Source organism: Limtongia smithiae, assembly GCF_038497785.1.
Source record: "Limtongia smithiae strain NRRL Y-17922 unplaced genomic scaffold V1518scaffold_4, whole genome shotgun sequence".
NCBI lineage: Eukaryota > Fungi > Ascomycota > Lipomycetes > Lipomycetales > Lipomycetaceae > Limtongia > Limtongia smithiae.
In genome coordinates this window covers 501,684-528,542 of record NW_027117625.1, presented here as the reverse complement: position 1 = coordinate 528,542, position 26,859 = coordinate 501,684, and the positions used below count along the sequence as shown (strand labels likewise).

The 26,859-nt window shown below is 55.6% G+C and overlaps 12 protein-coding genes across 12 annotated transcripts; 7 read left to right on the top strand and 5 right to left on the bottom strand.

Annotated features, from left to right (window-relative positions):
* Positions 1–802: 802 nt before the first annotated feature.
* On the bottom strand, positions 803–1,787 carry V1518DRAFT_372756 (pyrroline-5-carboxylate reductase dimerization-domain-containing protein; the record flags this gene model as incomplete). Its single annotated transcript, XM_066901402.1, has 3 exons — positions 803–993; positions 1,052–1,337; positions 1,392–1,787. The coding sequence occupies 3 exons, from the start codon at positions 1,785–1,787 to the stop codon at positions 803–805; spliced, it is 873 nt and encodes a 290-aa protein (XP_066760243.1).
* A 430-nt stretch (positions 1,788–2,217) lies between these two features.
* On the top strand, positions 2,218–3,209 carry V1518DRAFT_414832 (uncharacterized protein). Its single transcript, XM_066903668.1, has 4 exons — positions 2,218–2,363; positions 2,434–2,586; positions 2,640–2,953; positions 3,003–3,209. Exons 1-4 carry the CDS (start codon positions 2,268–2,270, stop codon positions 3,109–3,111), a joined length of 672 nt encoding a protein of 223 aa, XP_066760242.1. The 5' UTR covers positions 2,218–2,267; the 3' UTR covers positions 3,112–3,209.
* V1518DRAFT_382655 (DNA replication complex GINS protein psf2) lies at positions 3,094–4,019 on the bottom strand. Its single transcript, XM_066901665.1, has 2 exons — positions 3,879–4,019; positions 3,094–3,808 (listed from the first exon to the last, which is right to left on the bottom strand). Exons 1-2 carry the CDS (start codon positions 3,996–3,998, stop codon positions 3,278–3,280), a joined length of 651 nt encoding a protein of 216 aa, XP_066760241.1. The 5' UTR covers positions 3,999–4,019; the 3' UTR covers positions 3,094–3,277.
* Positions 4,020–4,140: 121 nt separating this feature from the next.
* On the top strand, positions 4,141–6,461 carry V1518DRAFT_414828 (uncharacterized protein). Its single transcript, XM_066903667.1, has 2 exons — positions 4,141–4,455; positions 4,510–6,461. The coding sequence occupies exons 1-2, from the start codon at positions 4,366–4,368 to the stop codon at positions 6,313–6,315; spliced, it is 1,896 nt and encodes a 631-aa protein (XP_066760240.1). The 5' UTR covers positions 4,141–4,365; the 3' UTR covers positions 6,316–6,461.
* Positions 6,462–7,198: 737 nt separating this feature from the next.
* Positions 7,199–8,408, top strand: V1518DRAFT_372361 (uncharacterized protein; the record flags this gene model as incomplete). The annotated part of the gene is made up of 8 exons (XM_066901389.1): positions 7,199–7,225; positions 7,275–7,336; positions 7,389–7,428; positions 7,479–7,563; positions 7,620–7,636; positions 7,693–8,113; positions 8,168–8,313; positions 8,370–8,408. 8 exons carry the CDS (start codon positions 7,199–7,201, stop codon positions 8,406–8,408), a joined length of 837 nt encoding a protein of 278 aa, XP_066760239.1.
* A 619-nt stretch (positions 8,409–9,027) lies between these two features.
* V1518DRAFT_426712 (uncharacterized protein) lies at positions 9,028–13,345 on the top strand (the record flags this gene model as incomplete). Its single annotated transcript, XM_066905999.1, has 2 exons — positions 9,028–9,117; positions 9,185–13,345. The coding sequence occupies 2 exons, from the start codon at positions 9,028–9,030 to the stop codon at positions 13,343–13,345; spliced, it is 4,251 nt and encodes a 1,416-aa protein (XP_066760238.1).
* Positions 13,346–14,723: 1,378 nt separating this feature from the next.
* On the bottom strand, positions 14,724–16,235 carry V1518DRAFT_404927 (uncharacterized protein; the record flags this gene model as incomplete). The annotated part of the gene is made up of 1 exon (XM_066901904.1): positions 14,724–16,235. One exon carries the CDS (start codon positions 16,233–16,235, stop codon positions 14,724–14,726), a length of 1,512 nt encoding a protein of 503 aa, XP_066760237.1.
* Positions 16,236–16,944: 709 nt separating this feature from the next.
* On the bottom strand, positions 16,945–18,213 carry V1518DRAFT_455233 (uncharacterized protein). The gene has a single exon (XM_066906549.1). The coding sequence runs from the start codon at positions 18,132–18,134 to the stop codon at positions 17,088–17,090; it is 1,047 nt and encodes a 348-aa protein (XP_066760236.1). The 5' UTR covers positions 18,135–18,213; the 3' UTR covers positions 16,945–17,087.
* Positions 18,214–18,315: 102 nt separating this feature from the next.
* V1518DRAFT_414810 (P-loop containing nucleoside triphosphate hydrolase protein) lies at positions 18,316–20,530 on the top strand. Its single transcript, XM_066903666.1, has 2 exons — positions 18,316–18,404; positions 18,472–20,530. The coding sequence occupies exons 1-2, from the start codon at positions 18,358–18,360 to the stop codon at positions 20,378–20,380; spliced, it is 1,956 nt and encodes a 651-aa protein (XP_066760235.1). The 5' UTR covers positions 18,316–18,357; the 3' UTR covers positions 20,381–20,530.
* V1518DRAFT_414807 (uncharacterized protein) lies at positions 20,531–24,310 on the top strand. The gene has a single exon (XM_066903665.1). It carries the CDS (start codon positions 21,005–21,007, stop codon positions 24,245–24,247), a length of 3,243 nt encoding a protein of 1,080 aa, XP_066760234.1. The 5' UTR covers positions 20,531–21,004; the 3' UTR covers positions 24,248–24,310.
* On the top strand, positions 24,287–25,983 carry V1518DRAFT_414806 (memo-like protein-domain-containing protein). The gene is made up of 5 exons (XM_066903664.1): positions 24,287–24,726; positions 24,788–24,856; positions 24,920–25,032; positions 25,092–25,203; positions 25,255–25,983. Exons 1-5 carry the CDS (start codon positions 24,419–24,421, stop codon positions 25,865–25,867), a joined length of 1,215 nt encoding a protein of 404 aa, XP_066760233.1. The 5' UTR covers positions 24,287–24,418; the 3' UTR covers positions 25,868–25,983.
* On the bottom strand, positions 25,903–26,823 carry V1518DRAFT_414799 (uncharacterized protein). Its single transcript, XM_066903663.1, has 2 exons — positions 26,678–26,823; positions 25,903–26,621 (listed from the first exon to the last, which is right to left on the bottom strand). The coding sequence occupies exons 1-2, from the start codon at positions 26,787–26,789 to the stop codon at positions 25,984–25,986; spliced, it is 750 nt and encodes a 249-aa protein (XP_066760232.1). The 5' UTR covers positions 26,790–26,823; the 3' UTR covers positions 25,903–25,983.
* Between the last annotated feature and the right edge of the window lie 36 nt (positions 26,824–26,859).

The following is a 26,859-nucleotide window of genomic DNA, read 5'->3' as shown; positions in this document are numbered from 1 at the left end:
TCCCACAAGCGGAATCGAAGACTGCCTGTATTGACTCAAGCTCGCATCTCTTTATCGACGCGCTCAAGACAGTGGAGACGTTCTTGAGTCGATTGTAAGGGTTGCGATGCAATGTCGGGTATTTATAGTAGGAAATCATACACAGGTTGACATTCCTTGCTGCCCACCCGATTGTTGCGGTCATTACCAGCAAAGTGCCGGCAGTAATCTAGCCGCGACTTCTAAATGCAACGCTTCGTCGTTCTCTGGAACACATGGATGAAGACACCGAGACACTATGGATAGAGGGATGCGACATATGACACAGAAGTGAGAAAGTAGATGCCAAATGACCAGACTATATGAACAGGAAGAGCAGGCCAATGCAGAAGGTGGTAATTCATGGACAAGGCCACGAAACTGGCATGTCAACTCAGGGTATGCACTGGGTATAGCAATGAAGGCAATCTGGCACATATCGAAGTATCGTCACTGGCAGCAAGCTGAACTCATATCCCGCGCCATATCGCAGGCGGTGGATAGCGCAGTGCCACACCCGGTTCAATTGACTGCACTTCATGGCTGTGTAAATGCGGTATCATGGTAACAGTAAAGCCACGCTATCGCTAGAGATAGAACGATCGGCAAGCTGAAAGGATTTGTTGCAAGTTATGACACCTAAGGGCGCTTCGTCGCGATAGCGGAATAACCAAGACACCGCTCAAATACGGTGTCGGATAGATCACCTACTTAGCAAATGTCTTTTTAGTCTATGTATCATACAGTATATGTCCAAAAAAATACGAAATTAGTCCTACAACATCTACTTCTTCTTGCCAAGACCAGATGCAATGTTTGTAGCTTCTTGGATAGAGCGAGCGATTGTGCTTCGAATCTTGCCGTCCTCCATGACTAGCAGACCGCCAATGGTACAGCCGCCGGGAGTCGAGACGGCATTGCGGATGACCGCAGGGTGGTTTCCATCAAGCACCATTCTGGCGGCTCCTTGCATGGCTAATAAAGAAACACGTTAGAACTAGTATAGGCATGTATGTGACTGGTAAGCACTTACTCTGAGCAGCGAGCTCCTGCGCAACAGCAAACGGAAGACCCATCATGACTCCACCGTCAGTCATGGCCTCAAGCATAACACAAGCAAACGCAGGACCACTGCCGCACAACGCTGTACACGCGTCGAAGTGTTTCTCTTCCAAAAAGAGGGCACGTCCAATTTGAGAGAAGATCCAGTGAATGGTGGCCTTTACGGATGGGGCAGCAGAAACAGCAACAAGGTCGACTGATGACGAAGAAGGAGAAGCAAGATAAGGGAAACACACGACAGTCATGCCCTGGCGAATCTGTGGAAGTATTAGCAATCGTGAGACTCGGTTCAACGAAGCACGCGACCTTACTCTGCAAGGAGTGTTAGGCATTGCCCGCACAACAATAGTCTCCGGTCCGACAAAATCCGTAATCTGCTTGATAGTTGTTCCAGCAAGCAAACTGATCAAAATCTTGCCTTTCAGGGCCTCCTGCATGCCCTTCATGGTCAAGATGTCCTCGCACATTTGAGGCTTGCAGCCGAGCACAACCACATCTGCAAATGCCACGGCTTCAGTATGCTTATGCAAATAAACCTCAACTTTGTCCCCGTAGGTAGAGGTAATACGGGCCGCAGACTCGGGACGCTTGACGCAAGCAAGGAACTTTCCGGGCATGGAGACGCCGTCTGCAGCTGTGCTGCCACTGCTTAGCGCGTCCAGCACACCGCTCAGGACTGCAGAACCCATTGTTCCGCACGCAAGCATGCAGAGCGTATAGCTCGGTTTGACGGTAATTTCAGACATGGCGGCGGATTACTGAGTGGCCTTGAACACAGCGGATGTGATGGTTGAGCCTCGAGGTCTGGACTTTTGCGATTTTGCGGAGCAGTTTCTCGGACTTGGTCATTCAGGGCCAAGGCAGAGTATGTGATCAGAGTCTAATTGTGATCCGCGATGGTCAAGGAGATTCCCCCGCTCACTAACGCAAGGATCTCATTCAATAATCGATCAGACATAATATGAGTAGACAATGAATATAACATATGAGCAATGCTTACATATGCTGATGCAAAAAAGCAAGGGAGACGAATCAGAGAGTGTAGTTCACGTGACACATTAGAGTTTCATCTGCGCAAAGTAGTTTGTGAATCCTGCGACTTGCTCTGGGCATCGTTTGCCGTCTCATCGTAGACCGATTTGAGCACTTCCCCGCGTTTTCCAGCTTCTCGATCATCGCGCGCAACAATGCCAGCAATACCAGAACCAATTGACGACTTCCGGTCTTCCGAGCCTTCTTCCCTACCGGCCGACGTGATCAGTTTGCTAAGATCTTCGCGATTTGTGTGTGTCCCAGCTGACGAGCAATTTGAGTGGCAGATCATGCCATTTACTGACTTACTTGCCGATGTAGCTGCAACTAGGAACATCTTATCGCGATTATCCACACGTAAGCTTGATGAACTACACATATCTGCCACAGGGCTCGGCACTGCCGTACGACAACGAGGCTGTGATCGTGCTCACGACAGATCGACACACCAAGAAATTCTTCAACATCACAGCGGTATGCATTTACCTTCTACAAAGTCATATGAACATGCTCTGACATGGCAGCAGAACCCGCGCGTGTCTATTTTAGTGCACGACTGGGTGTCTAAGCAAACTAGTCCGTCTTCGACCGCCGGTGGTGCTGATGGCCTAACACAGTTTTTGCTATCCATGAATCAAGCAGAGCTGTCTAGCATATCTGCAACACTGAATGGCTTCGCTCGTATCGTTGAGGATCCGGCTGAGGCGGCCTTTTTCAAGGATAAGCTTGTGTCGTCCAACCCCACCGACGCACGCACGTTCATCGAGGCCGATGATGTCGCCGTTATCCTCGTGAAGGTGTCCAGCGCGCGTGTGGTTGATTCTGACAATAACATCGTGAAGTACGTCGTCAGATTTTTTTAATTAATTGCATTACTAACAATTCTATAGCTGGAAGGAGCCTGGAGCTGCTGCTACCCCATTCCTCGGTGATTCGTCAAACGGACATTACGCCAGTATGGCAGACGGACATACTAACGGATACGGCAACGGAATATAATTGGTGATTCCTATATAAGCAAATCTACATCATAACCTTCATACATACTGTACATTCATTTACAAATGATTGCCCTTAGTACAAACCCTTAAATGCACTTCGCTGCAATCTTAATTATTGCATCTGCGACTCCAGAGGTATCATTGCAGTTTGTAATAAATGCGGGTTACCGCTGGACATACATGTCCATATCATCGTCGTCATCGTCGTCATACTGCTCAGGATCCGCATCTTGAACCTCGTCTTCCATTGGCATTTCCTGGTCCTCTCGCGTACCATTCAGCAGTCGTAGCTGATTCATCGTGGTCGTAACAAATGGGCGGATTTCATTGAGCTCCATGTAGCCAATATTGTCGAGCTGCATGTATGTCTCGTCGATGTTCTTTATACCCGCACGTACTTTCGCTTGTCGAATCTCCCGAATATCCCGTAGTAAATTGCGAATGACGTGTGGCGGGTTGAGCAGATCATCTGGTGCATTGGATAATATGATCTCTCCCACTTCAAGCCACTCCCAAGGTAGCATTGCCGAGAATCGCTCCATATTCGACGCTTCAGCTTCGTATGCAGCCTTCAGAGATTCCTCGGACAGCCAGTCTGGTGCAACTACGTTACACCTGGACTGCTTCTTAAGTATGATGGCAACCCAAAGCGGAACTGTCGCACGTCGCATTGGTCGCAAAGGCGGTATACGGCCCTGCAGAAGTGGTTAGATGTGGCGGCTCTTAGATACGCAGAGACGCGTGTAACGACGCGTTACTTCATACCCCAATGAGGTCGACCGCCTCGGTAGACTGGCGGGGGATGATTGTCACATTCGTATATTCAGCAACAAATGCGATCTCGGACGGGGTGAACGTGCCGACCTGCTTGGGAGGCAGTGCCATCTCATGACGGCCTATCGAGACGTAGGCAGGGAGAGCGTAGTAGACTGGGCGCGGTCACAAGACATGACTTGTCCGTGACTGGGTGACGGCGCTTAAGGTTTGTGACCAGACCTCCCCCGCAATTTTTTTCACTGCCCGTTCTGTCTGATTTGCTTTCTTAAGCGTATAAAGCCCCCAGACTTCCCCTCTGCGGATTAACACTCCGGCCGTTCCACTCACCATATTCGTGCTTTTCACCGCACAATCTGTGAGCCAGCAGCGTTTAGGTATTTCGCGCAAGGACAGGGTCGTTAGGCTCCCGCCGTTTACAAGAGACCCCCCATCCTCTAATCAGTTGAGGACGAGCACACATCGGCCGCATCAGCTTATGCAAAGTATCGCTCGTACTGCAAGATGTTCAGGCTCAGGTTGTTTTCTGGCGTTAGGAGGCAGGAGAGACGCGTTTCCGTCTGTTAAAGTAAGATATCTTGCTCGCTGTGTCTTGGTTACGTCGTATTCTCACACTTTGAAGGGTCTGTTGCCGTTAATACCGTCTCGTCGACAGCATTCATCAGTCAATCTGTCGCCATATGCCGAAGAGGATTCCCCGGATAAGGAGTTCTATGAAAGTCGTGAACTGATTCTCTCGGTTCTTCGGTCCAACGCGACGAAGAGAGACGCGAAGGCATATCTCAGCACTTACGGCGGCCCGTCTAGCGGCGTAGCAGATGTCAAGAGACGCAGCGACTTTGCAAAAAGTTTGCTGCGGTCCGTGTCAGAAGCAAAATCTGGCTTCGACATTTTTGATTCGGTTCCGATTGAAGTGAAGAAGCAGATCCGCGTTGCAGTGGTGAAGATTCGCGGACCAGAGAGCATTTCAAATGCCACGCTCGCGCAGATCGGGACTACTGTTGCACGCTTGGCCAAACTAGGTCTCAGTCCACTTATTATCGTCGATCCGGCTGACGAGGAGGCGTTGAACAAAATTGGTTTCGTCAACAGCAGTGAGTTCAAGCAACTGAGCTCCATCATTGAACGCATGCAGGCCGCGGTCGAGAAGCCACCTCTGCGACAGGGTACCGCAGCACAGACATTCTCGTTTATTGAATCTTTGAAGCCACCCACATCTGTTAGGTCAACCGCAAAGGCTGAGGTTTTTCCTTCTCTATTTTCTCGTTCTCACCTTCAGAGTGTGCTGAAGTGGACACTTCCTCATCTTCTTTTGGTTGCGATGACGAATGGCGTTGTTCCTGTGATCAGCCCACTAGTCTACGTGGAAGAGGATGCGAAGTATGCACTTGCCTCGGCCGATGATCTGGTATATGAGATTGTTAACAAGATCACTCGAGCTGATCTTCCTGACCTGATCACGATCGACAAGATCATTTACATTGATCCTTTGGGCGGCATTCCCAGCGAGGAGCGGAATTCTGGTGCACACGTTTTAGTAAATCTGGAACAGGAGTTCGACAATATTATGACGGAGCTTCACACCGTGACGGTAGTGCACCCGTCGTTGATGCCTGTGATTCACAAGAATCAGCATCATATCGCCAACTTGAAAGCTTTTCGCAAAATTCTCTCAGTGAGTCCGCCGTCAACGTCTGGCCTGATTACGGCACCGGATGTTGCTGGATTGCAATCATCGAGAAATCCGCTGATCTACAATTTGTTAACCGATCGGCCGGTAATTTCGTCGTCACTTCCAGTGGATGGGAAAAGGGCCGCCTCACAGCGGACGACGCTATTGCGACATGGAATGCCTGTGATGATGCTTTACAGCGACTCTGGCATGCATCTCCCGCGGCAATCGTCGTTTCCTCAACGTCAGGTCTTTAATGGCATTGACGTTGTGGAAGGCGAGGTTCGTGAGATTGACATGAATAAGCTTGTCAACTTGATAGAGAATTCCTTCGACCGAGAGCTTGACGTGGATCATTATCTTAAGCGTATCAACGGGAACATAGCTGCGATCATCATCGCGGGCGATTATGAGGGAGGGGCTATCATTACTTGGGAGGCTCTGGCGTCTGATCCGACGGAGAAAATCGCATATTTGGACAAATTTGCCGTGTTGCGAAAGAACCAGGGATCCGCTGGCGTCGCCGATATCGTTTTCAAGGCGATGGTTGCGCAGCTGTTTCCGTTCGAGATTATATGGCGATCTCGGACTCAGAATCCGGTTAACCGTTGGTACTTTGATCGGGCCAAGGGATTTGCGCGACTGCCAGGTGGATATTGGACGCTGTTCTGGACAGGGTCGGAGACTCGGGAGTCGGAGATGCTGAGGGAATACATGCACATATGCTCTAGCATCGAGCCGTCGTTCAAGCATTAGGGCTCTACATTAATATCTGCCTCATTATCTGTATTTCGTCCTTTGTCTGTATAAGTGGTATGAATAATTGCATATTTTGGCTCTTGATCTTCCTGGGCTTGGTCGGAGGCTCGGAGACCGACTAGGAGCTACTATTTGCTCCCCGGAAAATTTGGGAGGGCATCCAGCGTACCTAACCGGTTGAGTGAAAGCTGAAAACGCTAAATGTATGTGAGTTTGCAGTTTACGCGGCAATTAGACTTCAGGGGGATAATGAGAGAGGAAACTCAACTCTGCTGAAGCGCCGGAGAACTTTGGCTAGAGCCTGGTACGAACAGGGTACGGTAGTGCAGTGTGAAGTGCACACAGTGTGCGGCGGTACCGCGAACGTACATACTCCTCGAAAATCGAAGAACAATCCGCCCCGGTGTTCGTCGCCAGACTATCTCCTCTAACGACTGCACACCTCCATAGCTAGGACTACACAGGAGACCAGGACTCCGCACACATACGAGTCTTTTCGACCATCTGACTTTTCTCTGGCGCTTTGTCGTGCGCGCTCTGACACCCGACGACACCGCTGCACTTTAGTGGCCTGTCATCACGCGTCTTGCCCACAATAGCCGCCACTATACCGCCTCGGACACTCTGCCTGTTGAGCAATTATAATTGCTTGCCGGCTTTATATAACCTTCCGACAACGTCATTAGCGGAATAGTGCGTCACGCTGTGGGTGCTACGACCAGGCCTCCGGTTCATTCTGACCGTAGTCCGACTTGGCGGTCAAATACTGCTATACCTTTGCATAGCATACTTTATCTTCAGGGTCTATCAAATACTTAGCGAACTGTTTGGGCGAAAGCAAGGACAACACAATCGAACGCCACCAAAAGATAGAAAGAATATGACACCAGCTGAGTTACACAAAGAGGTGAGTGCATTCAGACAGCGCGACTCGCAAGGCGCTGACAATTCTTTAGGCAGGCAATGCACTCTTCAGCCACGAAGACTATGCCGGCGCCATCAAGGAGTACACTCAGGCGTATGTGACCATATACTGCACATATGTTGATTGTTTCTAATGCATGGACTAGTATTATTAAGGACGCCACCGTCCCTGCCTACTTTACAAATGTGAGCAGGTCATTTTTCCTTCTCGTTATGAGCTGACACCAATGAATCAGCGTGCTTTATGCCGCCTCCGTCTTCACAGATGCGAGGATGCCCTAACGGATTGCCAGAAGGCTTTGGAGTTGGCCCCAGAAAACAGTACGTATTCTACTATATCCTGCATGTCGGAGCGCAAGACTAACTATGAATTATAGTGAAAGCCCACTTTTTTGTATGATTATCTATATTATGAACCTGAGTCTAGAATCATTGCTAATACGCGGATAGAAAGCACAGGCTTTGCTCGAGCTTGACCGGCCGAACGAGGCGCTTCGGTCGAGCAAAATTGCTTATGAATATGCATTGAAGCAGAAATCTCCGTCTGCCGCGAGCATTAGCCAGACAGTGCTAACTGCCAAGAAAAAGCGTTGGGATATCATGGAGCAGCGACGCATCGAAAAGGAGGGTCAGCTACTTGCTGAGTTCGAAGATCTACTGCTGGCGGACCGGAATCGAAAATTAAAACAGCTAGACAACGATCCGGATGCGATTCCGAACGAAAGAAGGGAGATCGAGGAGATCATTGAATTTGAGTATCAAGAGAAGCTTGATCAGCTCCGCACAACATTTGAGCGCTCTGATACAAAGTATAAAAAAAGAGAGGTGCCGGATTATATGATTGATCCGATCTCTTTCAACATCTTTTATGGTATGTGTTACTTTCGTTCGTGCAGAAGCCTCTGCTAACTGTAGTTCTCTACAGATCCGGTTGTCAGCAAGTCTGGTCAGTCGTTCGAACGGTCGGCAATTTTGGAACATTTGCAACGCCACAAGTTCGATCCTTTTAACCGAGAGTATTTAACGGAAGCTGATTTGCGACCAAATTTAGCACTAAGGTCGGCTTGTGAGGTGAGTTTGCAATCGCATTCTTATCGATGGTCTGTAATTAACACACTCTCTCGCAGGAATTCCTCGAGCACAACGGATGGGCAGTAGACTATTAATAATCGAGCCAATTTAAATTATAAGTGGTTTCACTTTGTTGCTTGTAGTTATTACGTCGTTGTTGCTGCGTGTTTGGTTGTATTTTGAGAAACAGCATTCAAGGGAGTCTGGTCTTTATTAGTTTTTTTTGGCTTTCAGTGTATTTGTGATGTTGCCGATACGACTACGTTGCTAATTTTCACTCACTCTGCGTTTAGTTCTCAAATAGTTGCATTATAATTTATAATGCTAGCTCAGTTACATAGTTTGGATGTAACAGGTGAAACTGGCATATGACTTCGTGTTGCAAGTCTTTACAAGTTCATAGTTATGATATTTGTGGTTCAAATCAGATCAATTAGAAGTCTTGCGGAACTCCGATTCACTTGCCTCTACAACCTCAGAGTTACTTTGACACGTGCTGCTTCCAACCGAATTCACACCCGGGAACGCGACGCGACCGCGACGCGTGTCCAAAAGAAGGATAAGCTAAAAACTTTAAATTTGTGGGACGCGTGCCATTGCTCGGTGAGCCGCGTCGCCGTGCAGAGCAGCTTACCGGCACACAGCCGCGATTTACGACACCAACTCGACACATACAGCATACCAGGCTCGGTTGCCAATTTCCAGAGCAGTTCAATGGAACTGCAGGATGATGAGGATGGGTATTCGGGTTCCGCGGCGATGCTGCAGATGAAGCTGGACTACGTCGGTGACAGCCAAGCAGTGGTATGAACTTCACCTACATCTTGTTAATAGCCAACTGTGGACTCTGCTTATCACGATTATGTTCTAGGCTAGCGGTTATGGGCGAGATTCCAGTAATTCAGCCCTGGAGGCCGACACCGTCGCAGTTCCGGTGCCAATGCTTCCTCGACGTGCCAAAGCAACAGGCTCACACAACAGCATCCGGGATTCGGTGTCAAACCCAACGTCAGTCCTGTCACCGATTGTAATTTCACACCACATGGAGCATGATATGTCACAAACTCAGGCTGATACGCTAGAGGTCGTGCCAGATTCACAAGTCGAGTCTCAATCACGAAGTGCGGATGATAAGAGCAAGCACTACGGTGACAGTCTGAAAGATTCCAAAGACATAATTCCGCTTGTGCTGGAAACACAAGAAAACGATTCGGAAAGTGGAATTTCGGATTTGGAAATCAAAGACTCTGAACGTAGTCCGGAGAGGGAGAACGACGACAACGGCACGAGGGAGGAGATTACGCCTGCGCACAACTCTGAGGTCGCGAACAATTTCATAGACGAAGACGTATGGCACACACCGAATTTTCAGTCTCCGACATTTGGCAGGCTAGATGAAAATGGTAAGCTGGCGAAGAAACAGAATTTTACTCCACCCCTTCCAGGCTTGAGTTCTGCGTGGAGCGCGAAAACTCCAGCTTATGGAGCCACATCTCTGCCTTCGTCACCTACTTCGCTCACGAACCGAAATCTTGGGAAACCGCAGACTAGATCGGCGCCGACTTCTGCCACCAAGAAGCGAAAGTACACAACGCTATCGAGCTCACAGCGCGCACGAGATTTACCAGATAGCTATGAGATGATCTCAAATGGTGATGAAGACGCGGATTTTGGCCCGCTTATAGTGAACAAAGCCAAACAACGGCAAGATCGTGCGCTGCAGAGACTACGGGACGGCATGCCGCAAGTTCGGCAATTGAATTCACAGTCACCTCTGTTATATAAGGGATCGAGCGAACGACAATATAGCGCAGAAGAATCGTCGCCTATCGGCTTGATTTCTCACCGTTCGAGTGCTAGCTCGGTTGCAGATGGACAACCAGTTATTTTGGATATTCGTCGTACCAGCATGCTGGAAGATATGGACGGGAGCGACAGACATATACATCTACAGGACCTCCCCTTGGACGACAGGGTTATCCCTGACTCGCAGCAGATGGACCACCAGCCAGATGTATCGCGCGATGCAAATCATGACAGGAAGCTCGCAGCTTTACCAGATAGCCCGTCTCCGTACAACATAATCGATGATGGAGGCGAGGTTCAGAGGCCGCGGCCTCGCACGGCAAGTCAAACATACAGAGCAGAGTGTCCGACACAGATGATTACCGATGACAGTACGCCGCAAACGCCGGCACGGACTGGTGAGCTAGTTGTGGTATCTTCGGAAACTGCTATCGACAAAGTGATTGATATTACTGATTCCGGCAAGCGCGACGCGATCGCGTCGAATCAGAGGACGGCAAGAAATCCTTCATTAATCCATGAACTTCCAGAGTCGCCGGTGCAGGAGTCGGCGGAGCAAACACCTGATTCGCAAGCACAGCCGTCGATTAATGCCACGTTCGCACTCACAGGTCTTCCGATTTTGCCGTACAACAAAATTAAGAAGCAGCGACGCGACAGAAGTTCGAATGTCCCGCTGTCAGAGATATTCGATTTCCCGATGTCTCAAGACTACGAACAGGAGCAGGAAGAGGAACTAGAGGAACCAAAGACGAGCGGCAATCCAAAATCAAACGATGCACCTATTTTGAACAAGGACTCGGATGAGAGTAACGAACCGACGACTACGATCAAGCCGACGAAGAGCACCGAGTCAGCGAGGGACGAACCGCCTAAGAGCGAGAAGCCGAGGAATCGCAGTTCATCAGCCGCCGACACACGCACATCGACACGCAGTGCAAGCAGCTCAGATATTTCAAAAAAATCAACAGCGTCGCGCAGGAAAATATCGACGCCCATTAGCGTAATGAAGCTGCCATCGGTCCATGCGGGCGCCGCGTCAAAGCCGTCGTCAGTACTGACACCGAATTCCGCTGTTGCGTTTGCCGGAAATATGACAAATAAACCGCGAGTAGTTCTTGCAGGCGGCGGTCCATTGACGTTGCATGGTACAAACACTCTCTTGTCGCGGAATAGCAAACGAAAGCGTGCTGGTACCACTACGCGACCAGGACAGGCAGGCAAAGAGAAGCAGAAGAACAAGAAGCGAGCAAAGTCGATGCCTGCCCTTGTCCAAACAGACGTTGATGCAGCACACGATAATAGGCACGAGCCTTCGTCACCTACAGTTATAGCAATGGAGATATCTCCCCCGGTTGATAGAGAACTGGGTATTTCCAACAGCGATGATGACGAGGCGTTGGATGCGAGCGATGACGAAGACTACCAAAGCACGCAGCGTAGGAGCACTGGCAATTCACGTTCTCGCAGCACGCGAAGCAGAACTACGAGCAGAGATGTCCCGGACGATAACATCAACCCCCCGAAGGATACTACCTACACTCTTGGCGAGATTGTTGCACCGAATCGCATTCTCGGATTATGTCCGAGTTCTCGTGGCTATCGTGGCGGTTACTATCCCGGTACGCTGCTGTGCGACATGTCAGGGGACATGGTCCAGGTGCAGTTTGACGGATTTGAGGCCGACAAGTTGGGCGCGAAGAATGTTAGGTCACTTGATCTACGCGTCGACGATATAGTGCGGATTGTAAATATCTCGAAGGTTAGAATTGAGGACGATACCGGCAAGGTCACAAGCGACGCCACGAAGTTTCAGTATCGCATCGTGGGCCTGCTTAGACGAGAAAGGGAGCAAATTACTGCCGAAGAAGGCTCTGACGACAGCGCAGAAGACAGCATGAAAATGACGTGCATTCGCGGCTACAATGTACTGAGGGTTGTCAAACACCTGCAGACCAGCCGACATGAGGATGAGGACACGCGGATATTCACAGTACCAGTGAGCCATGTTCTCATACCGCAGAGGAGTATCGACTTGTTATTTAAGAGGCCGGTCCCGGAGCTGATCGCAAGGAAGATACCAGCGCTCGCGGCATATAGCTTACACGTTGGTCTCGGCGAGGCAACGCGTGATGAATTGGATCTATATCGACGGCCGCCGAAGGAATTACGGGGCGATGGCGGATATGGCGGAGAGGCTATTGAAGGTAATCAGTCTGAGCATGGCACGCCACGAAGAAAGGCGGTCATCAGAAACGCTGAGATGCAGGGAGTGCCTTCAAAGGGCATATTCAGGCAGTACGCGTTTGTGCTGTCGGATTTTCCTCTGCGGGAGACGGTGACGTTGCAAGAAGCAATACGTCGGAACGGGGGCGTGTACCTCGAGAAAGGCATGCAAGAGCTGTTCACACTGAGAGTGATGGCCACGCGGGAGAATCCGGACGTGAAGGGCTTCCAGCTGACGCCAACGCGGCAGCAGAACGAGCTATATTTTGTGTTTGCGATCTCGGCAAGCAACAAGAAGACCGTCAAAGCGGGGCAAGCTATGGCGCTGGGCTTCCCGTGCTTGCAAAAGCGGTTTCTGCAAGAGAGCGAGCAGGTAGGGCGCATCGTGCCGTGGACGCCGTTTGCGACGGCGCACGCGGGCGAGGCAGACGCGTTTTGCTTGTTTGCGCAGAATTGGTCCCTCAACGTGCGGGAGACAATTGCGCGGCGGCACAAGATTTTGGAGGGGAAGAATGTGATTGTGCTACTTGGCAGGTCGCCCGAGGCGGTCGATGCGAGGATGTATATGATGACGTTTATGGCGGCGGCGCGGAGCGCGTGCGTGTGGGATGAAGAGAGTGTTATCAGATTGGTAGCGGGAGCGGGTGCAGGGGCGACGGTGTTGCCGAGAGGGTATTACAGCGTGCTGGAACCGTGTCCAGACGATCTTGTGGCGGTTTCGTCGAGGACTTCAGCGTCTGTGAACAGCACGGACAATGACGACGACGGCAAAATCGCGGCAACCTCCTCAGGCGAGAAGTTTTACCTGCCTAGTCCGGAACAAGAATGGGACTACGTGTACGTGGTGGACGAGAACCATGCGAAGTTCAGCGAGCGCACGCAGACCGTGCTGGACGCGCGCGGGGTGAAGGTCGTAAGCAAGCCTTGGTTACACCGATGTCTCGATGCGGGGAAGCTTGTGGACGATGATACTAGGCATGAGGACGAGGTGACGTATTGAGGAGCTTTGTGTGGTTGGATATAGTGTATTATCGATAAGCATAATCGGGCATGCCCGGCTGACGAAATCTGTCGTGCGCTCCAGAGATCCACCACTCTCTAGCCGCCGCTGCCGCTGCGGCTGCACATGTCCTGGGCCTGAGCGAACTGCACAGGAAACTCCAATTCATTTCGCATCCACGTGCCCGCACGACCCTGGGTTAGCACGCGGAAGCGAGAGCAAACCAGAAGCGAGTGTAACAGCGACAGAGCGGGCCAGTCTCGGCATGTACGTGCGTGGGCTTTGGAGCGTCAAGCTGCTGGCCGGCACCAGCGACCGGCGATGAGACGTGCCGCTTCAACAGTTGACACTTCAGGTTATCGCCGTCGCCGACGTCGTTGTCGCTGTGACGTCGTCGCCGTGGTAGTCGTGGCCGTCGTAGTCATCGTTGCCGTAGTCATGATCGCTGTGGTCGGCGGTGCATCACACGCCGTAGACGGACAGCTGCCTAAATGGCGCGGGCGTTGCGCGTCGGTCGGCATGTGGCTGTACAAAGTTTTCCATACGCAACTCGGGCTTCTATGGCATTTGTGGCTGTCGATTTGGCTGTGTGTGTCAGTGTTTGCGGCACGAGAAGGAGATACAACAAACGAGACGCGAGGACCAACGACTTACAACTCAATGCAGCCGCATTAGTAGACCGGGCCCAGTGTTTGTGGCAGGACTGTGTGGCATGTTGTGTTCACGTCGCGAGCGCAATAATCAGAGATAAGCAAGACGCGGTTATGACGTTGGACACCGGAAGGCTGTCGGACAAACGAGCTGGAGAGGGATGTCTGATGGAATGACGATTAGGGCGCGAACGTCTGACTGCACCGCGTCTACACTGGCTGTCTTTTCTGTCGTTGACAAATATTGCAGCCATAGCGGCACGCCCTACGAGATTTCATAATGCTGCACCTTCTCTCGCGGTTAAGACTCATTGCCGGGACTCGTGGGGAAGGGCGAATCAAGTCTCCGTGCAGAAGGCCCGTCGGGGCTCTCGCGCCTTGCAGATTGAAGTGAGGCATGGATGAGTACTTCGGCGACTGAGGTCGACACGCGTCAAAGCTGGCTGCAGCGAGATACGACACGCCAACTGAAACTAACGCTACCAGGTCTTGAGTAATGTAACTATTAGCTACGTTATTTGTAACCAGCAACTGAGTTGAGGAGTTGAATACCAAAACCATTAGCAAAACAAAAATTAACACCTGAGAATGGGAACACGGGAAGAGGAATATATCGTGCAGAAGAAGTAGATCGTGATAGAGGAGTATACAAACAGAGCAAATGGGCCGTCATCCCTGTACGCCAATGAGTAAATAACAAGTAGGAACGCTTTTGGGGTTGTTGTGGTTTATTGCTTTTTGTTGTTGCTGTTGTTGTTGCTGTCGTCGCCGTCGGCCTTGGTCGAGGAGGACGAGAACGGCCAGAAATCGCCGACTACCTTGTTGAACAGGTCGTTGTATTCGGACCCGCCGACCGCCTGCCAGGTGCGCCGCGCCATGTCGGTACCAGACTTCATAAGCGCGTCCGCGCCAACCGCCGACTCCTTGCCAGAGCTGTCGACGACAGACTCGGTCATGGACCCGTCGGAGTAGTAGCGCTGGGTCTTGGTGACGCTGCGAGACGTGCCGGTCTCGTCGACGCGGGTGGAGCGCATGCGCATCTCGCCGACGACCTTTGCGTCGGGCGAAGGGTCGCGCTTGACGGCAGCCGGGGCGGCGACGCCGCGGGGCGCGAAAGGCGCGAAGGGGTCGTCCTCGTCGTCGCTGACGCCGACGAGCGAGCCGAGGGACGTCGCGCTCGGAAGGAGCGCTGCGGCAGGAAGCACCGCCGCAGGCTGTGGCGCCAGACCGGCGGCCGCGTCCGCGGCGCCGGTCTGGGCCACCTTCCACTGCAGATAGTCCTCGAACTTGTCGAACAGCCGCATGGGACGCTTGCCCGGCGCGCCGCTGGCGGCGAGGTCGAAGGTGCCGTCGGCGCGGTTTGGCAGCAGGCAGCGCCAGACGCCGAAGGAGTCCCAGACGCCTTTGCCTGAGGCGGCGGTGCAGCGCGCGTACTGCGCAGGCGAGGGTGTGGGGTAGGCGCGGTCGACGAAGGTGAACGGGCTGGGCAGCGCAGATGCAGCCAGAGCGGGCGTGCGGCGGTCCGGCGACGGCGGCTCAGGGGTCGCGGCGGGGGCCGCCGGCGGCGGTGCGGGGGACTCCGCGGCGGACGCGGCGGTGGCGCTGGAGTCGCGGTAGAGCGCGTCGTGGAGCGCGTTGTAGCGGGCGTCGTAGTTGGTGGGGTTGTACTCGTCCCAGATCTTGGTGCGCGGCGCGGCGGCTGCGGCGGAGCACGGCGGCGCGACCGAGGACGAGAGCGAGGACGAGATGCTGGCGGGGAGCAGCTCTGCGGCCGAGTCGACCACCCAGTGCGAGAGCGGGCCGAGCACGGACGCCGACGCCGACGGCTCGAAGGCGGCGGACGGGAAGAAGCGCTGGATGGGCGTGCAGCGCTGGTCGATGTGGTCGGAGAAGAAGAGCTTCTCGTACTGCGAGATGAGCGCGCGCGCGTACGACATCTTGTGCTGCTCGATGCGCCCGCGCAGCGTGGGCGCGTGCGCAAACACGGCGGAGGGGGCCGCCTCCGCCGCCGCGGTGCACGCCGTGGCGGCGGCGGCGGTGCCGCGCGCGCTCCTCAGCAGCGACGACGACGACGACGACGACGAGTCAGGGTCGGCGGCGACGTGCGCGCGGTGGAACTCGTCGAGCGAGACGCGGCGCACGGGCTTCTGCGGGGTGTCGGGGGCCGCGCTGCTGGCGAAGACGGCGGCGGAGGCGTGGCGCTGCGAGCGCTGCGAGGGTGCGTCGTGCGCGCGGGGCATGGCGGTGCTTGCGGGGGGGGGGGACAAAGAGCAGGAGGAGAGCAGAGCAGGCGGCGCAGTGCAGAAGAAAAGCAGCTGCAGTTCAGGTCCTCGGCCAGCGCCTGTTCCTGCTGCCGTCGGCTGCGGTGCGGAGTGTTTACTCTTCGCCTCGCGCATCCGCCGCCACTCCACCTCCCAACCCCCGCCGCGACCACGCCACTCGGCCTCCCCGCTGCTCCGCACGGCACCGCGTGCGCCAGAGACGCGGCTATATAGCGGTGGACCGACCGCGTCGCGTGCTCCGCGTGCCCGCGCCGTGGGTCGCGAGGGGCCGATCTGGTGACCGCGGTGGCGGCGCCGACGTCATCGCGTCCCAATGCAGGCGCTCCGTGCCCCACACTCGCCCCGCCGGCTGCCTGCTGCCGGCGCGCTGCGCCGTCTTCCGGTCCGCGGCGCTGCCGAGCGGTGCAGGCTGCGCCACGGCCGCGCCACGGCCGCGCCACGCCACGAACCCCTCGCGCCGTCAGCGGCACAAGCGCGGCGCGGCGCGGCTCTGCGCAGATAAAAGGTGCTGCGCCGCGCGCCGGCGTCCTCTCCCCCAAAACACGCCGTTTTTACGGCGCATCATGACAGTGCAGCGGATTGGCGTCTCTTCCTCGTCGCCGCTGTGATTACCCATTTATATGTGTGCGCAGACAAACCGGCTCTGCTGGAGTGGCTCCATTAAGAACCCGTCTGGATGCTCCCTGATAGACGGGTGTCAGAGGAGTCCTATATTCACAAACGCCTGTGGGCCTGTAGTTCTCGCCTGTTCTTATTTACGCGCCAGTATATTCAAAACTACGGCTGCGGTTGTCGCGCGTGTGTGCTGGTCTACGGCGAGCTCTCGGTGTCGGCGGCGTCGTCGTTCTTGCGCCCAGCTGTGTCGACGTCGTCGTCGTCGTTCTCGTCGTCGTCGTCGTCGTCGTCGTCGTCGCCCTCGTCGTCGCCCTCGTCGTCGTCGCCCTCGTCCTTGTGTGACAGCGCCCGCCGCATGACGTCTGTCATCTCGTAGTGCTTCTTCCTCAGCTCCTCAAACCGCTTGTGTCGCGCCGCCTCGTCTTCCTCCGGCTCCTCGTCCTCGCCGTCTTCGTCCTCGTCCCCGTCCTCGTCCCTGTCCTCGTCCCCGTCCTCGTCCCCGTCCTCGTCCCCGTCCTCGCCCACGTCAGTCATCTCCTCCTCCTTCGCAGGAATCTCTTCCGCGCTCTCCGCGGGCCGCTCCTGCATGTGCACATGTGCATGCTCCAGCCGCGCCGGAGGGCCGGTCACGATCGAGCTCAGCGACAGCGCCGGCGCCGGCACGTACTCGGCTGGCTCGCCGAGATCCAGCTGCGGCACCTCGCTGATACTCGAGTGCCGCTGTCCGTTAATGCCTTGTACTTTAACATCGTTGAGGTCCATGTCCACATCAATGTCCGCCAGCTCGGAAGGATCGACACTCCGAGTATACGGCGTCTTCGGCTCTGTGATCTTCATCTTCGCCGTACGCTCCTGCTCTGTCATGTAGATATTCGCCTCGTCCCACTTCAGTTTCGCGCCCGCCACCACGTCTTGCGGGTCGGAGTACTGGTGCACAAGCACGTCCTTCGGGTCTGAGTACGCATGAACCAGCTTGAATCCAGCAGTGTGTCCGTGATCGTGCTGCGGATCCGGCTCGCCCGGTGCAACGTCGAGCCTGCGGATATTCAGCGCCGTGTGGTCCGCCTGCTGCGCATTCCGCCTCGTGTTGGCCTGGACCGCCTCCCGGTCCACCGGCGGCGGCAGCTGCTGGTACAGCTCCGGGTGCGGCGGGTTCTTGAGAATCCCGCGCGGCCGCTCGCTGGCGGTGGACGCAATTGAAAGCGCGGGCGACGCGGCGCCGGCTGCCGGCGAGTTAGTCATGGCGCAAGGGCCGTGGCGGGCTGCTGTGAGTGTGGAAGTGTGCGCTGCTGGCGGCGGTCGTCGTGGTCTTGGAGGAAGCTGCCCCGTCAAGCTCGGTCCGTCGACGAGCGACAAACCCTACCACCCGCCGCTGGGACTTGGTTGGGACATTTACAAATTTTTCTCCGCCCTCCGTCTTCACCACCACCACCGCCGCTCTGCAGACCCTCCTTTCAGCTGCAAAATGAAGGTCACCTGGAAGGATATCGGCACCGTGCCGAACTCAACCGAGTATGTTGCGGCTGCTGCTTGCCCTGTCTGCGCCAAAAAAAAAAAAAAAAAAAAACTAACCCGTCAGGTTCCTCGATGTCATTCTCAACCGCACGCAACGCAAGACCCCCACCGTCGTGCGCCCCGGCTTCAAGATCTCGCGTATTCGAGCGTTCTACATGCGCAAGGTGCGCTTCACCGCCGACGGCTTTGCCGAGAAGCTCCAGGAGATCGTCGAATCCTTCCCCCGCCTTGACGACATCCACCCCTTCCACCAGGATCTCCTCAACACCCTCTACGACCGCGATCACTACAAGATCGCGCTCTCGCAGCTCTCCATGGCAAAGCACCTCGTCGAGCAGGTCGCGCGCGACTACGTCCGCCTGCTCAAGTTTGGCCAGTCCCTCTTCCAGTGCAAGCAGCTCAAGCGCGCCGCCATGGGCCGTATGGCCACCATCGTCAAGCGCCTGAAGAGCCCGCTGCTCTACCTCGAGCAGGTGCGCCAGCATCTCGGCCGTCTCCCCGCCATCGACCCCAACACCCGCACCCTCGTCATCTGTGGCTACCCCAACGTCGGAAAGTCCTCCTTCCTCAAGGCCATCACCCGCGCCGACGTCGACGTGCAGCCGTACGCTTTCACCACCAAGTCCTTGTACGTCGGTCATTTCGACTACAAGTACCTGCGCTTCCAGGCCATCGACACCCCTGGTATTCTCGACCACCCGCTCGAGGAGATGAACACAATCGAAATGCAGTCCATCACCGCCATCGCGCATCTGCGCTCTTGTATTCTCTACTTCATGGATCTCTCCGAGCAGTGTGGTTTCTCTGTCGAGGCGCAGGTCAACCTCTACCACTCCATCAAGCCGCTGTTTGCCAACAAGACAGTCATCGTCGTCATCAACAAGATCGACGCCATGCGGCCCGAGGATCTCGATCCCGCCCGCCAGCAGCTGCTCACCACCATCACCGCTGAGTCCAACGTAGAGGTCATGCAGCTCTCGTGCCACCTCGAGCTCAACCTCATGGAGGTCCGCAACCACGCCTGCGACAAGCTGCTTGCTGCGCGCATCGAGCAGAAGCTCAAGGGTTCAAAGGTCAACAACGTGCTCAATAAGATCCATCTCGCGACTCCGGACGCGCGCGACAACATCGACCGGCCCGCATTCATTCCCGACTCCGTAAAGACCCTGGCAAAGTACGACCCCGAGGACCCCGAGCGGCGGAAGCTGTCCCGCGACGTCGAGGCCGAGAACGGCGGTCCCGGCGTGTACAACATCAACCTCAAGGACCAGTACATTCTCGATAACGACGAGTGGAAGAACGACATCATGCCGGAGCTGCTCAACGGCAAGAACGTCTACGACTTCTTGGACCCGGACATCGGCAGTAAGCTGAAGGCCTTAGAGGAGGAGGAGGAGCGGCTCGCTGCGGCTGGATTCTACGACTCTGAGGACGAGGACATCTTCGAGACCGAAGAGGACGCCGACATCCGCGTCAAGGCGGCGTGGATCCGCGACCGGAAGAAACTGATTGTAAACGAGGCGCGGTCGCGCAAGTCGCTGCACAACCGCGCCATCATCCCGCGCTCGCGGCAGCGCAAGTCGCTCTCCGACATGGAGAAGCACCTCGACAGCATCCACATGGACCACACAGAGATCTCGGAGCGCGGCCGCGCTGCGTCCCGCGACAGTGCGCGGCCGGACTACGACAGCGGCATCGACACGATCATGCAGGAGCGCTCCAAGTCGCGCGCGCGGACGCAGTCCACGGATGCGTCCGAGGGTGCGGACGGCATGCTTCCGGTGCCAAACAAATTCGACGCAGGCATGTCGACGAAGAGCATGCGCGCGAAAGCGGATCGCATCGAAAAGCTGCACCGCCGGGACCGGAACCGGCAGGGACGCGCGGGCGAGGCGGACAGGCACCACACGGAGACGATGCCAAAGCACTTGTTTGCGGGCAAGAGAGGCAACGGCAAGACGCAGCGCCGTTAAATGGATGTTTCTTTTTCTGTTATCAAAAGTTTTATATGCGGGGATATATGTGCGGCGGTTTGTTAATTGGGCTGGGACCACTCTTGAATGCATATGAGCGTGCGTGGGCACTACACCGCCGCGACTTGCCGGGCACAGGCAGAGAGATAGATAGCCCACCCGCTCGGGCGGGGCGAGGTTGGCAAGTAATGCTCGCGCAACTGCTGCGAGCGGAAGGGCGCGTAGATGGCGGGCCGCCGTGATAGCTTCTGAGAGTGGGCAGGACGGAGCGCCGCGTTCGGGGATCGTGGGTTCGCGGCGAAGTTGCGGGCCGTGGACGCGCCGCTGGAGCCGACGCGGGAGCCAGCAGGTACGGCGCCGCCAGTGTTATCGCCAACCACGAAGCCCCGCCCTCTCGCCCCGCCCGCACCGTGATCCCCTCGGCGCAGTCCCCCAGAAGCAAGTGCTGCGAGCGCCGTGACCGCGGCGCGCACACGCTGACCGCGATCATCGCCGCTGACACCCGCAACGACATCACACACCGGCGCGCATCGCGAACAGTCCGTCATCGCCAAGTCCTATCACTTCCGCTCATCCCGCCATTCTCCCTCCCCTCCGTCCCGCCCCATCCCTCACCAACACGCAATGAATACCACAGCCCCGGCACCGCCATTACCGACCCGCCGCGGCGCTGCGCTGAACGGGCACGCCACGTCACCCGCGGCATCCGCAGCCGCAGTCACCGCCCCAGTACTGACCGGGCAGCAGGAGCACTACCTCAAGAAGGAGCTGATAAGTCTGCAGCTCGAGCGCGAGCTTGACGCGCTGAGTGAGCCAGAGGCCCTGCGTCGGTTCGGTGCGCCGTTCAAGTGCGACGTCAACAGGATCGGCAAGGACGCGCTAGAGAGCGGGCGAGCTGCTGCTGCTGCTGCTGCGCCAAACGGTGCGCCGGCAAACTGGAGCGTGAATGGCAAGTCTAAATGGTCGGCGCGGACGGGGTTGTTCGGTCGCGGCAGTGCGACTGCCGCGGCGACCGAGGAGCTCGTCGAGATCAGTCCCGAGTACTCCGACTTTCCCATCCTGCGGCATGTGTTTATCAACTACGTGCGCAACTTCCCATTCCTGGATCAGTCCCGCGAAGTCGAGTTCTGGCAGGACCGCGTGCAGAAGTTCTGGGAGTCGTTCGCGATGAAACGGATAAGCTCATCCAACGACCGCACGGAGGAGACTAAACGGAGGCGGCTTGTGTACAAGATCCAGAAGATGATCGAGATCATGATGTCGTCCGGCATCCGTACGTCGTCCGGCTTCGAGAAGGGCATTGTGATCGACGACACAAATCTGGGAATGACGACGACCGACCTCGCGGAACGTATGGAGGCGACCACGTTGACTGACGAGGAGTCGGAAGCGGTCGAGCGCGAGAAGTTCATGGCGGACAACGCAACGACGGGGCGGCCCGTCAACGGGTTCGATATCAACGTTGTCAGCGTACGCGTCGTGTACGACAAGGCCCGCGTGCGCAGTAAATCCCACCTCGAGTTCATCGTTGCGACACGACGCGACAAGGCCCTCGAGGATGTCTACGTTTCCCGCCGGTATTCGGAGTTTCGCGAACTACATCAGCATCTTTTGCACACCTTTCCGGAGAAAAATCTACCACGCCTACCGATGAAGAATAAGGCAGCCTCGTTTTTCTCAGATGACGCGCACTCTGCCCCGGCGTCGGCGGATCCTTCGGTGATGGACTTCGCGGAAGACGGCGACGAGAAAGATGACGATGCCGGTTCCGGTGACGATGAGGACAATGATATGGATAGCATGAGTCCGCGCAGCTCGATGTCGCATGGCGCGTCGATATCGTCTACCTCATCGGGGAACTCAGCAGACGGCAATAGTCCCGCGGCGCATAAGCGTGTTGCGCTGCCCAAGAAGATTACACACAGACTCTCAAAAGCCTCTCTCACGAAGCTCAAGACGCTTTCCGAGCCGGCGTTGCCATCAAACTCAACAATCGCGTCGCCAATCTCACCAGCACGCGACCACCACGACGTCGACACCACGAAACTCGTCGGCGAGCTGCAACGACTTTCGCTGCGTGCGTTTTTGCGGGCGCTAGCTCAAATCCAGGTTGTCGCAGAATCCGATATCTTCAGGGATTTTCTGACCGACCGGTCATTCGGTCTCGTGGAGGTCACGCCCGCCGAGTCGGATGATATTCAGCGCCGGCGTGACGCGGACAAGATGCGGCTGGAGGAGCAGTTCAAGTTTTTCCAGATTGCAAGCAAGCGCGCGCGCGAGCTGGATCACTACATGGCTGATTTCCGCAAAGATCTGATACAGCGCGACGGTCTATCCCGGTTTTTCGCCGAGATCAAGGAGAAGGAGCGATTAAAAGACTTATCGCCGCAGTACCAGAAGTTTGTCGAGTGGGGGCGCATAGAAATCGCGGCTACAATTTATCATCTGTTTGTGGGCCAAGATAATGCGTCGGACTTGCTGGCACAGACGAAGCGGATCCACAGGCTGATGCCATACGCGATCCTCAAAAACGTGATCCGGTTTTCGAATCCCGTGTCCATGATGAAGGCCGTTTTGGATTTGTTTCTCGCGCAGCCGTTCGGGCAGAAGTCGCTGCTCCAGCGGATTTTGTACATTGTGTTGTACGAAGACGTCAAGGTGCAGGAGGCCGCGACGCAGGTCGTACGTCGCAAGGTCGGTAACGATGCGTTGTGCGATCGTATTCAGAAGTACGTTGATTCAGAGCCGGAGATACACGAGCAGGTGAATTGGGAGGCGGATGACGAGGACATTGACATCATTGTCGCGATCTCGAAGACAGATATGATCGATCCGCCGCTTGACGTTGAGGTCATCGGGCGGATTATCAATAGCTGGATCGCATGGAACATTGCGGTTGAGGATCCGAGCATTGAGGTTACAGAGGACGTCAGGTTTTTCTCGAACTTGAAGTCGCTGCTGAAGCTGATGATCCGCAAGCGAGACAAGGACCAGATCCTATCCCTTACCGGCGAGCGTGTGACGATGGACCTGATGAAGGACGTGTTTTCGATGTTTTACCAGCCACTCGTCAAAGTCTACAAGAACGCGAGCGTGCACAACTCGATTACCGACATCTCGTCGTTCGTGGACGACCTGATCAAGGTAGTTGAGAGCTGCAACAGCGAAACGACGTCGCAGGACGCGAACGTGCTCGTGCAGAAGTTTGTCGACCTGTGCGAGCGGCACCAGGAGTCGTTTTTTCGGTTTGTGCACGATGTGCATGTGCACGACAACGGGCTGTTTACGAAGCTGATGGTCTGGATCGAGGAGATTCTTCAGTTTCTGCGCGACGGGCCGGGCAAGACGATTGACATCGTTCAGCTCTTTGCACTTTCTACGAGTAGCAGCGGCAGCGTAGACGGCAAGGTGTTGGTGTCTGAGATCGATTCAATGATCGCGTGGAACCGCGACCGCAAGCTGTGGCGAGAGAAGCGGCTGCGCGACCGGATACGTGAGGGCAAAGGCATTGTCGGCGTGCACGACGATTCGGACGTGGACTCGGACGGCGAGCGTGCGGAGGCCGATGATGAGGTGGAGTGGAAAGCCACGATTCCGCAGTTGCTCAAGGTTGAGGACTTTGGTCTGCGTGACGACGACGTGGAGCAGTTCGCAGCGGACCAGTCGAACCTGAGTAGCGACGAGGAGCAGGAAGAAGATGACGACCTGCTCGATCCGATTGAGTATGAGCGGCGGGCACGCTTGCGGAGGCGGAACCGGGCGTCCGGTGGTGGGGGGCGGTCAGGGGAGCCGCCGAAACCTGAGCTCGTGGAACTTCCAAAGCTGATGGATATGTTTGTGGATAGGCTGCGGGAGGTGTTGGCATGAGTTTACTGGTGTTTTCTGGGATATAGTTGCAGTAGTATACACAAATCATATTATAACAGCATACACAGAGGGCGCAGTTTCATGTAGACTGTGTGAAATGTGAGCCCGCGACCCCATATTCGGGCGTCATTGTGACAGCCGCAAAAGCCGGGGTTCTTGAGCGCTCCGGCAATGCGGACTGCCGCTGAATTGCGGAGCACAATACTACTTCGACCGCTTCTTCTCCTCGCTCGCCGCGGCAGTTCACTCGCTCCTACACACGCACGCACGCGCGCACCAGCAGCAGCAACAATGGCGACGACGAGCACAAAGACCGCAGCGCGCGCTGTGCGACGGCGCGCCACGCACGCGGGATCGTGGTACCTCAGCGACCGCGCGGAGCTGGACGCACAGCTAACGGCGTTCCTGGGAAACGTGCCCGGCGTGTTAGCGGAGCATGGCCCGTTACCGGTGCCCGATGCGAGGATCATCATTGCGCCGTGAGTGCTGGTGAGGGATCATGAGAGGAGCGTGGCGCTGACGCGTTGGATCGACGGGCAGACACGCAGGGTATTCGTACTCTGGACCGACGGCGGCGTGGGCGTACAAGTCGTGGGATGTGTCACAGATGTACGTGCACTTTGTGATCTGAATTCTTGGGTTCTTAGAGGATGAGAGCCAACGATAGGCCAGTGATCGCGTGTTCCTTCTCGGTCCGTCCCACCACATCTACCTCAACAACTGCGCGCTGTCGGAGTGCACCGAATATGCGACGCCGCTGGGCAATATCCCGCTCGATCTACAGAGTGTGTGCGACATTTTTAGAGAAGATCGAGGAAGATGAAGGCTAACAATCATGTGCTAGCGATCGCAGATCTGAGTGATTCCGGCAAGTTCACGAGGATGTCGCGGGCCACCGACGAGGACGAGCATTCGCTGGAGATGCATTTGCCATACATTTACAAGATGCTCTCTGAGTATGTATTGCTGTTATATAAAGCCAAACGGAGCTAATCCAGCGAGCGCAGATCCCCCCGTGGTATACGTCCGCTGGTGCCGATCATGGTCGGCGCACTGAGCGCACAGGGCGAGCGCGATTTTGGACAACTGCTCTCTCCCTATCTCGCCGACCCGCGCAATGCGTTCGTCATCTCCTCCGACTTTTGCCACTGGGGCCTGCGCTTCTCATACACAAACTACGTCGACGACGCAGCGTGCGAGCACGTACACACCCTAAGGCGAAGCGGCGACGTGCGCAATCACGTTATGCCCATATACAAGTCAATCGAGATCATGGACTACAAAGCCATGGACACGGCTACCGAGGGCTCTCATGCCGCGTGGTCTTCGTACCTCTCACACACGAAAAACACAATCTGCGGACGGCATCCCATTGGCGTAGTGCTGGCCGGGACGGAGTATCTACGCACTAGCGCTGGTGTTGAGCTCACCGACGTGCAGCGCAGACCGGTCCCTGGCACGCGCTCGGCAGAGGTAGTCGCGCGTGAGCAGCTGTCCGGCGAGGACGCGTTGAAGTACAGTTTCGGGAAGATCTTCTGGGTGCAGTATAAGCAGAGCAGTCACTGCGAACGGCTCGAGGATTCGAGTGTAAGCTATGCGAGCGGGTTCGCGCGGGCATAGAATTTTGGTACGGCGTTGTTGTTTGGCTGGGCGTATAGGTGCGTATGTCGTGAATAATCGTTATTAGCAAAACACAACGGCGGGTGGGTATTATATGTACAAGAGCTATGCAGGAGCTAGAGAGTCTGCGGTATGAGGTCTGAGAGTTGCGTGTTCACGCTTAGCAAGATCGGCGGCCGCGGCGAGATGTAGACGCGCATGCAGGATACACCGCGCTTCACGACTTTCCACTTCGCGTCTGCAGCCGCCGTCGGCGACTCGGCGGTCACCGCAGCCTCGAGCTCGTCTTCGACTTCGACCGTGTCGGTCGTGAAACTGACCGCGTAGCCTAACGCCTTGAACCGTAGTCCCAGCGACACGGTCTTGTCAATCGCTCGGCTCAAGCCGACCAGCATCACGGCCTTTTTCCGATGGCTCTTGTACTTCTTCATCAGTGTCTGACGCTCCTTGCGCAGCTCGCGCCGCTGCCGCTTCGTTTGCGGCGGGTGCAGCGCGGACGCCGAGAGAAGTTCCCGCTCGCGCACGGATGGCCGCTCTGCGGGGAGCTTGGCCGGATGCTGTTCGCCGTGCTGGCCAATGGCGTCGCCGGTCGACGACGGGGGGGGGAGCGACTCGACGAGCTTTGTCGCACGCTTGAGTAGCGATACGAACGGCGAGCGCGCGGAGACATGGAATATGATGCAGGCGTTGTAGATGTCAAGTTTCATTAGCGGACCAGTGGTTGGGATCGATGCTTGCACTTTATGGAGCACACCTGGATAGAGGCGTCAATCAGTTGAAGCAGGTCACAGGAGAACACGACATTCGTACCTGTCGTCCGCGGACGCTTAATGGGACCATCTTCGTTAGGGTCAAACGGTGCTTGTCCATCCACCTGCTCCGGCGATGCCGATTCGGAGAGATCAAAGTCTCCGATGTTCATTGCGTGGATGCGAAACCAGATGTGGTGAAGATAGATAAAGTTTTGCGGCGCGACGCGTTTTCGGGTTCGC

Bases quoted from the DNA above. Each gene is read 5' to 3' on its own strand.
- V1518DRAFT_414832 (XM_066903668.1), top strand. From the start codon at position 2,268: ATGCCAGCAATACCAGAACCAATTGACGACTTCCGGTCTTCCGAGCCT. The intron at 2,364-2,433 runs GTGTGTGTCCCA...TTGCCGATGTAG, and splicing joins TGCTAAGATCTTCGCGATTT to CTGCAACTAGGAACATCTTA. The intron at 2,587-2,639 runs GTATGCATTTAC...ACATGGCAGCAG, and splicing joins AATTCTTCAACATCACAGCG to AACCCGCGCGTGTCTATTTT.
- V1518DRAFT_382655 (XM_066901665.1), bottom strand. From the start codon at position 3,998: ATGGCACTGCCTCCCAAGCAGGTCGGCACGTTCACCCCGTCCGAGATC. The intron at 3,809-3,878 runs GTATGAAGTAAC...CCACTTCTGCAG, and splicing joins AGGCGGTCGACCTCATTGGG to GGCCGTATACCGCCTTTGCG.
- V1518DRAFT_414828 (XM_066903667.1), top strand. From the start codon at position 4,366: ATGCAAAGTATCGCTCGTACTGCAAGATGTTCAGGCTCAGGTTGTTTT. The intron at 4,456-4,509 runs GTAAGATATCTT...CACACTTTGAAG, and splicing joins ACGCGTTTCCGTCTGTTAAA to GGTCTGTTGCCGTTAATACC.
- V1518DRAFT_455233 (XM_066906549.1), bottom strand. From the start codon at position 18,134: ATGACTAACTCGCCGGCAGCCGGCGCCGCGTCGCCCGCGCTTTCAATT.
- V1518DRAFT_414810 (XM_066903666.1), top strand. From the start codon at position 18,358: ATGAAGGTCACCTGGAAGGATATCGGCACCGTGCCGAACTCAACCGA. The intron at 18,405-18,471 runs GTATGTTGCGGC...CTAACCCGTCAG, and splicing joins ACCGTGCCGAACTCAACCGA to GTTCCTCGATGTCATTCTCA.
- V1518DRAFT_414807 (XM_066903665.1), top strand. From the start codon at position 21,005: ATGAATACCACAGCCCCGGCACCGCCATTACCGACCCGCCGCGGCGCT.
- V1518DRAFT_414806 (XM_066903664.1), top strand. From the start codon at position 24,419: ATGCGGACTGCCGCTGAATTGCGGAGCACAATACTACTTCGACCGCTT. The intron at 24,727-24,787 runs GTGAGTGCTGGT...ATCGACGGGCAG, and splicing joins GCGAGGATCATCATTGCGCC to ACACGCAGGGTATTCGTACT. The intron at 25,033-25,091 runs GTGTGTGCGACA...ATCATGTGCTAG, and splicing joins TATCCCGCTCGATCTACAGA to CGATCGCAGATCTGAGTGAT.
- V1518DRAFT_414799 (XM_066903663.1), bottom strand. From the start codon at position 26,789: ATGAACATCGGAGACTTTGATCTCTCCGAATCGGCATCGCCGGAGCAG. The intron at 26,622-26,677 runs GTACGAATGTCG...GCCTCTATCCAG, and splicing joins TAAGCGTCCGCGGACGACAG to GTGTGCTCCATAAAGTGCAA.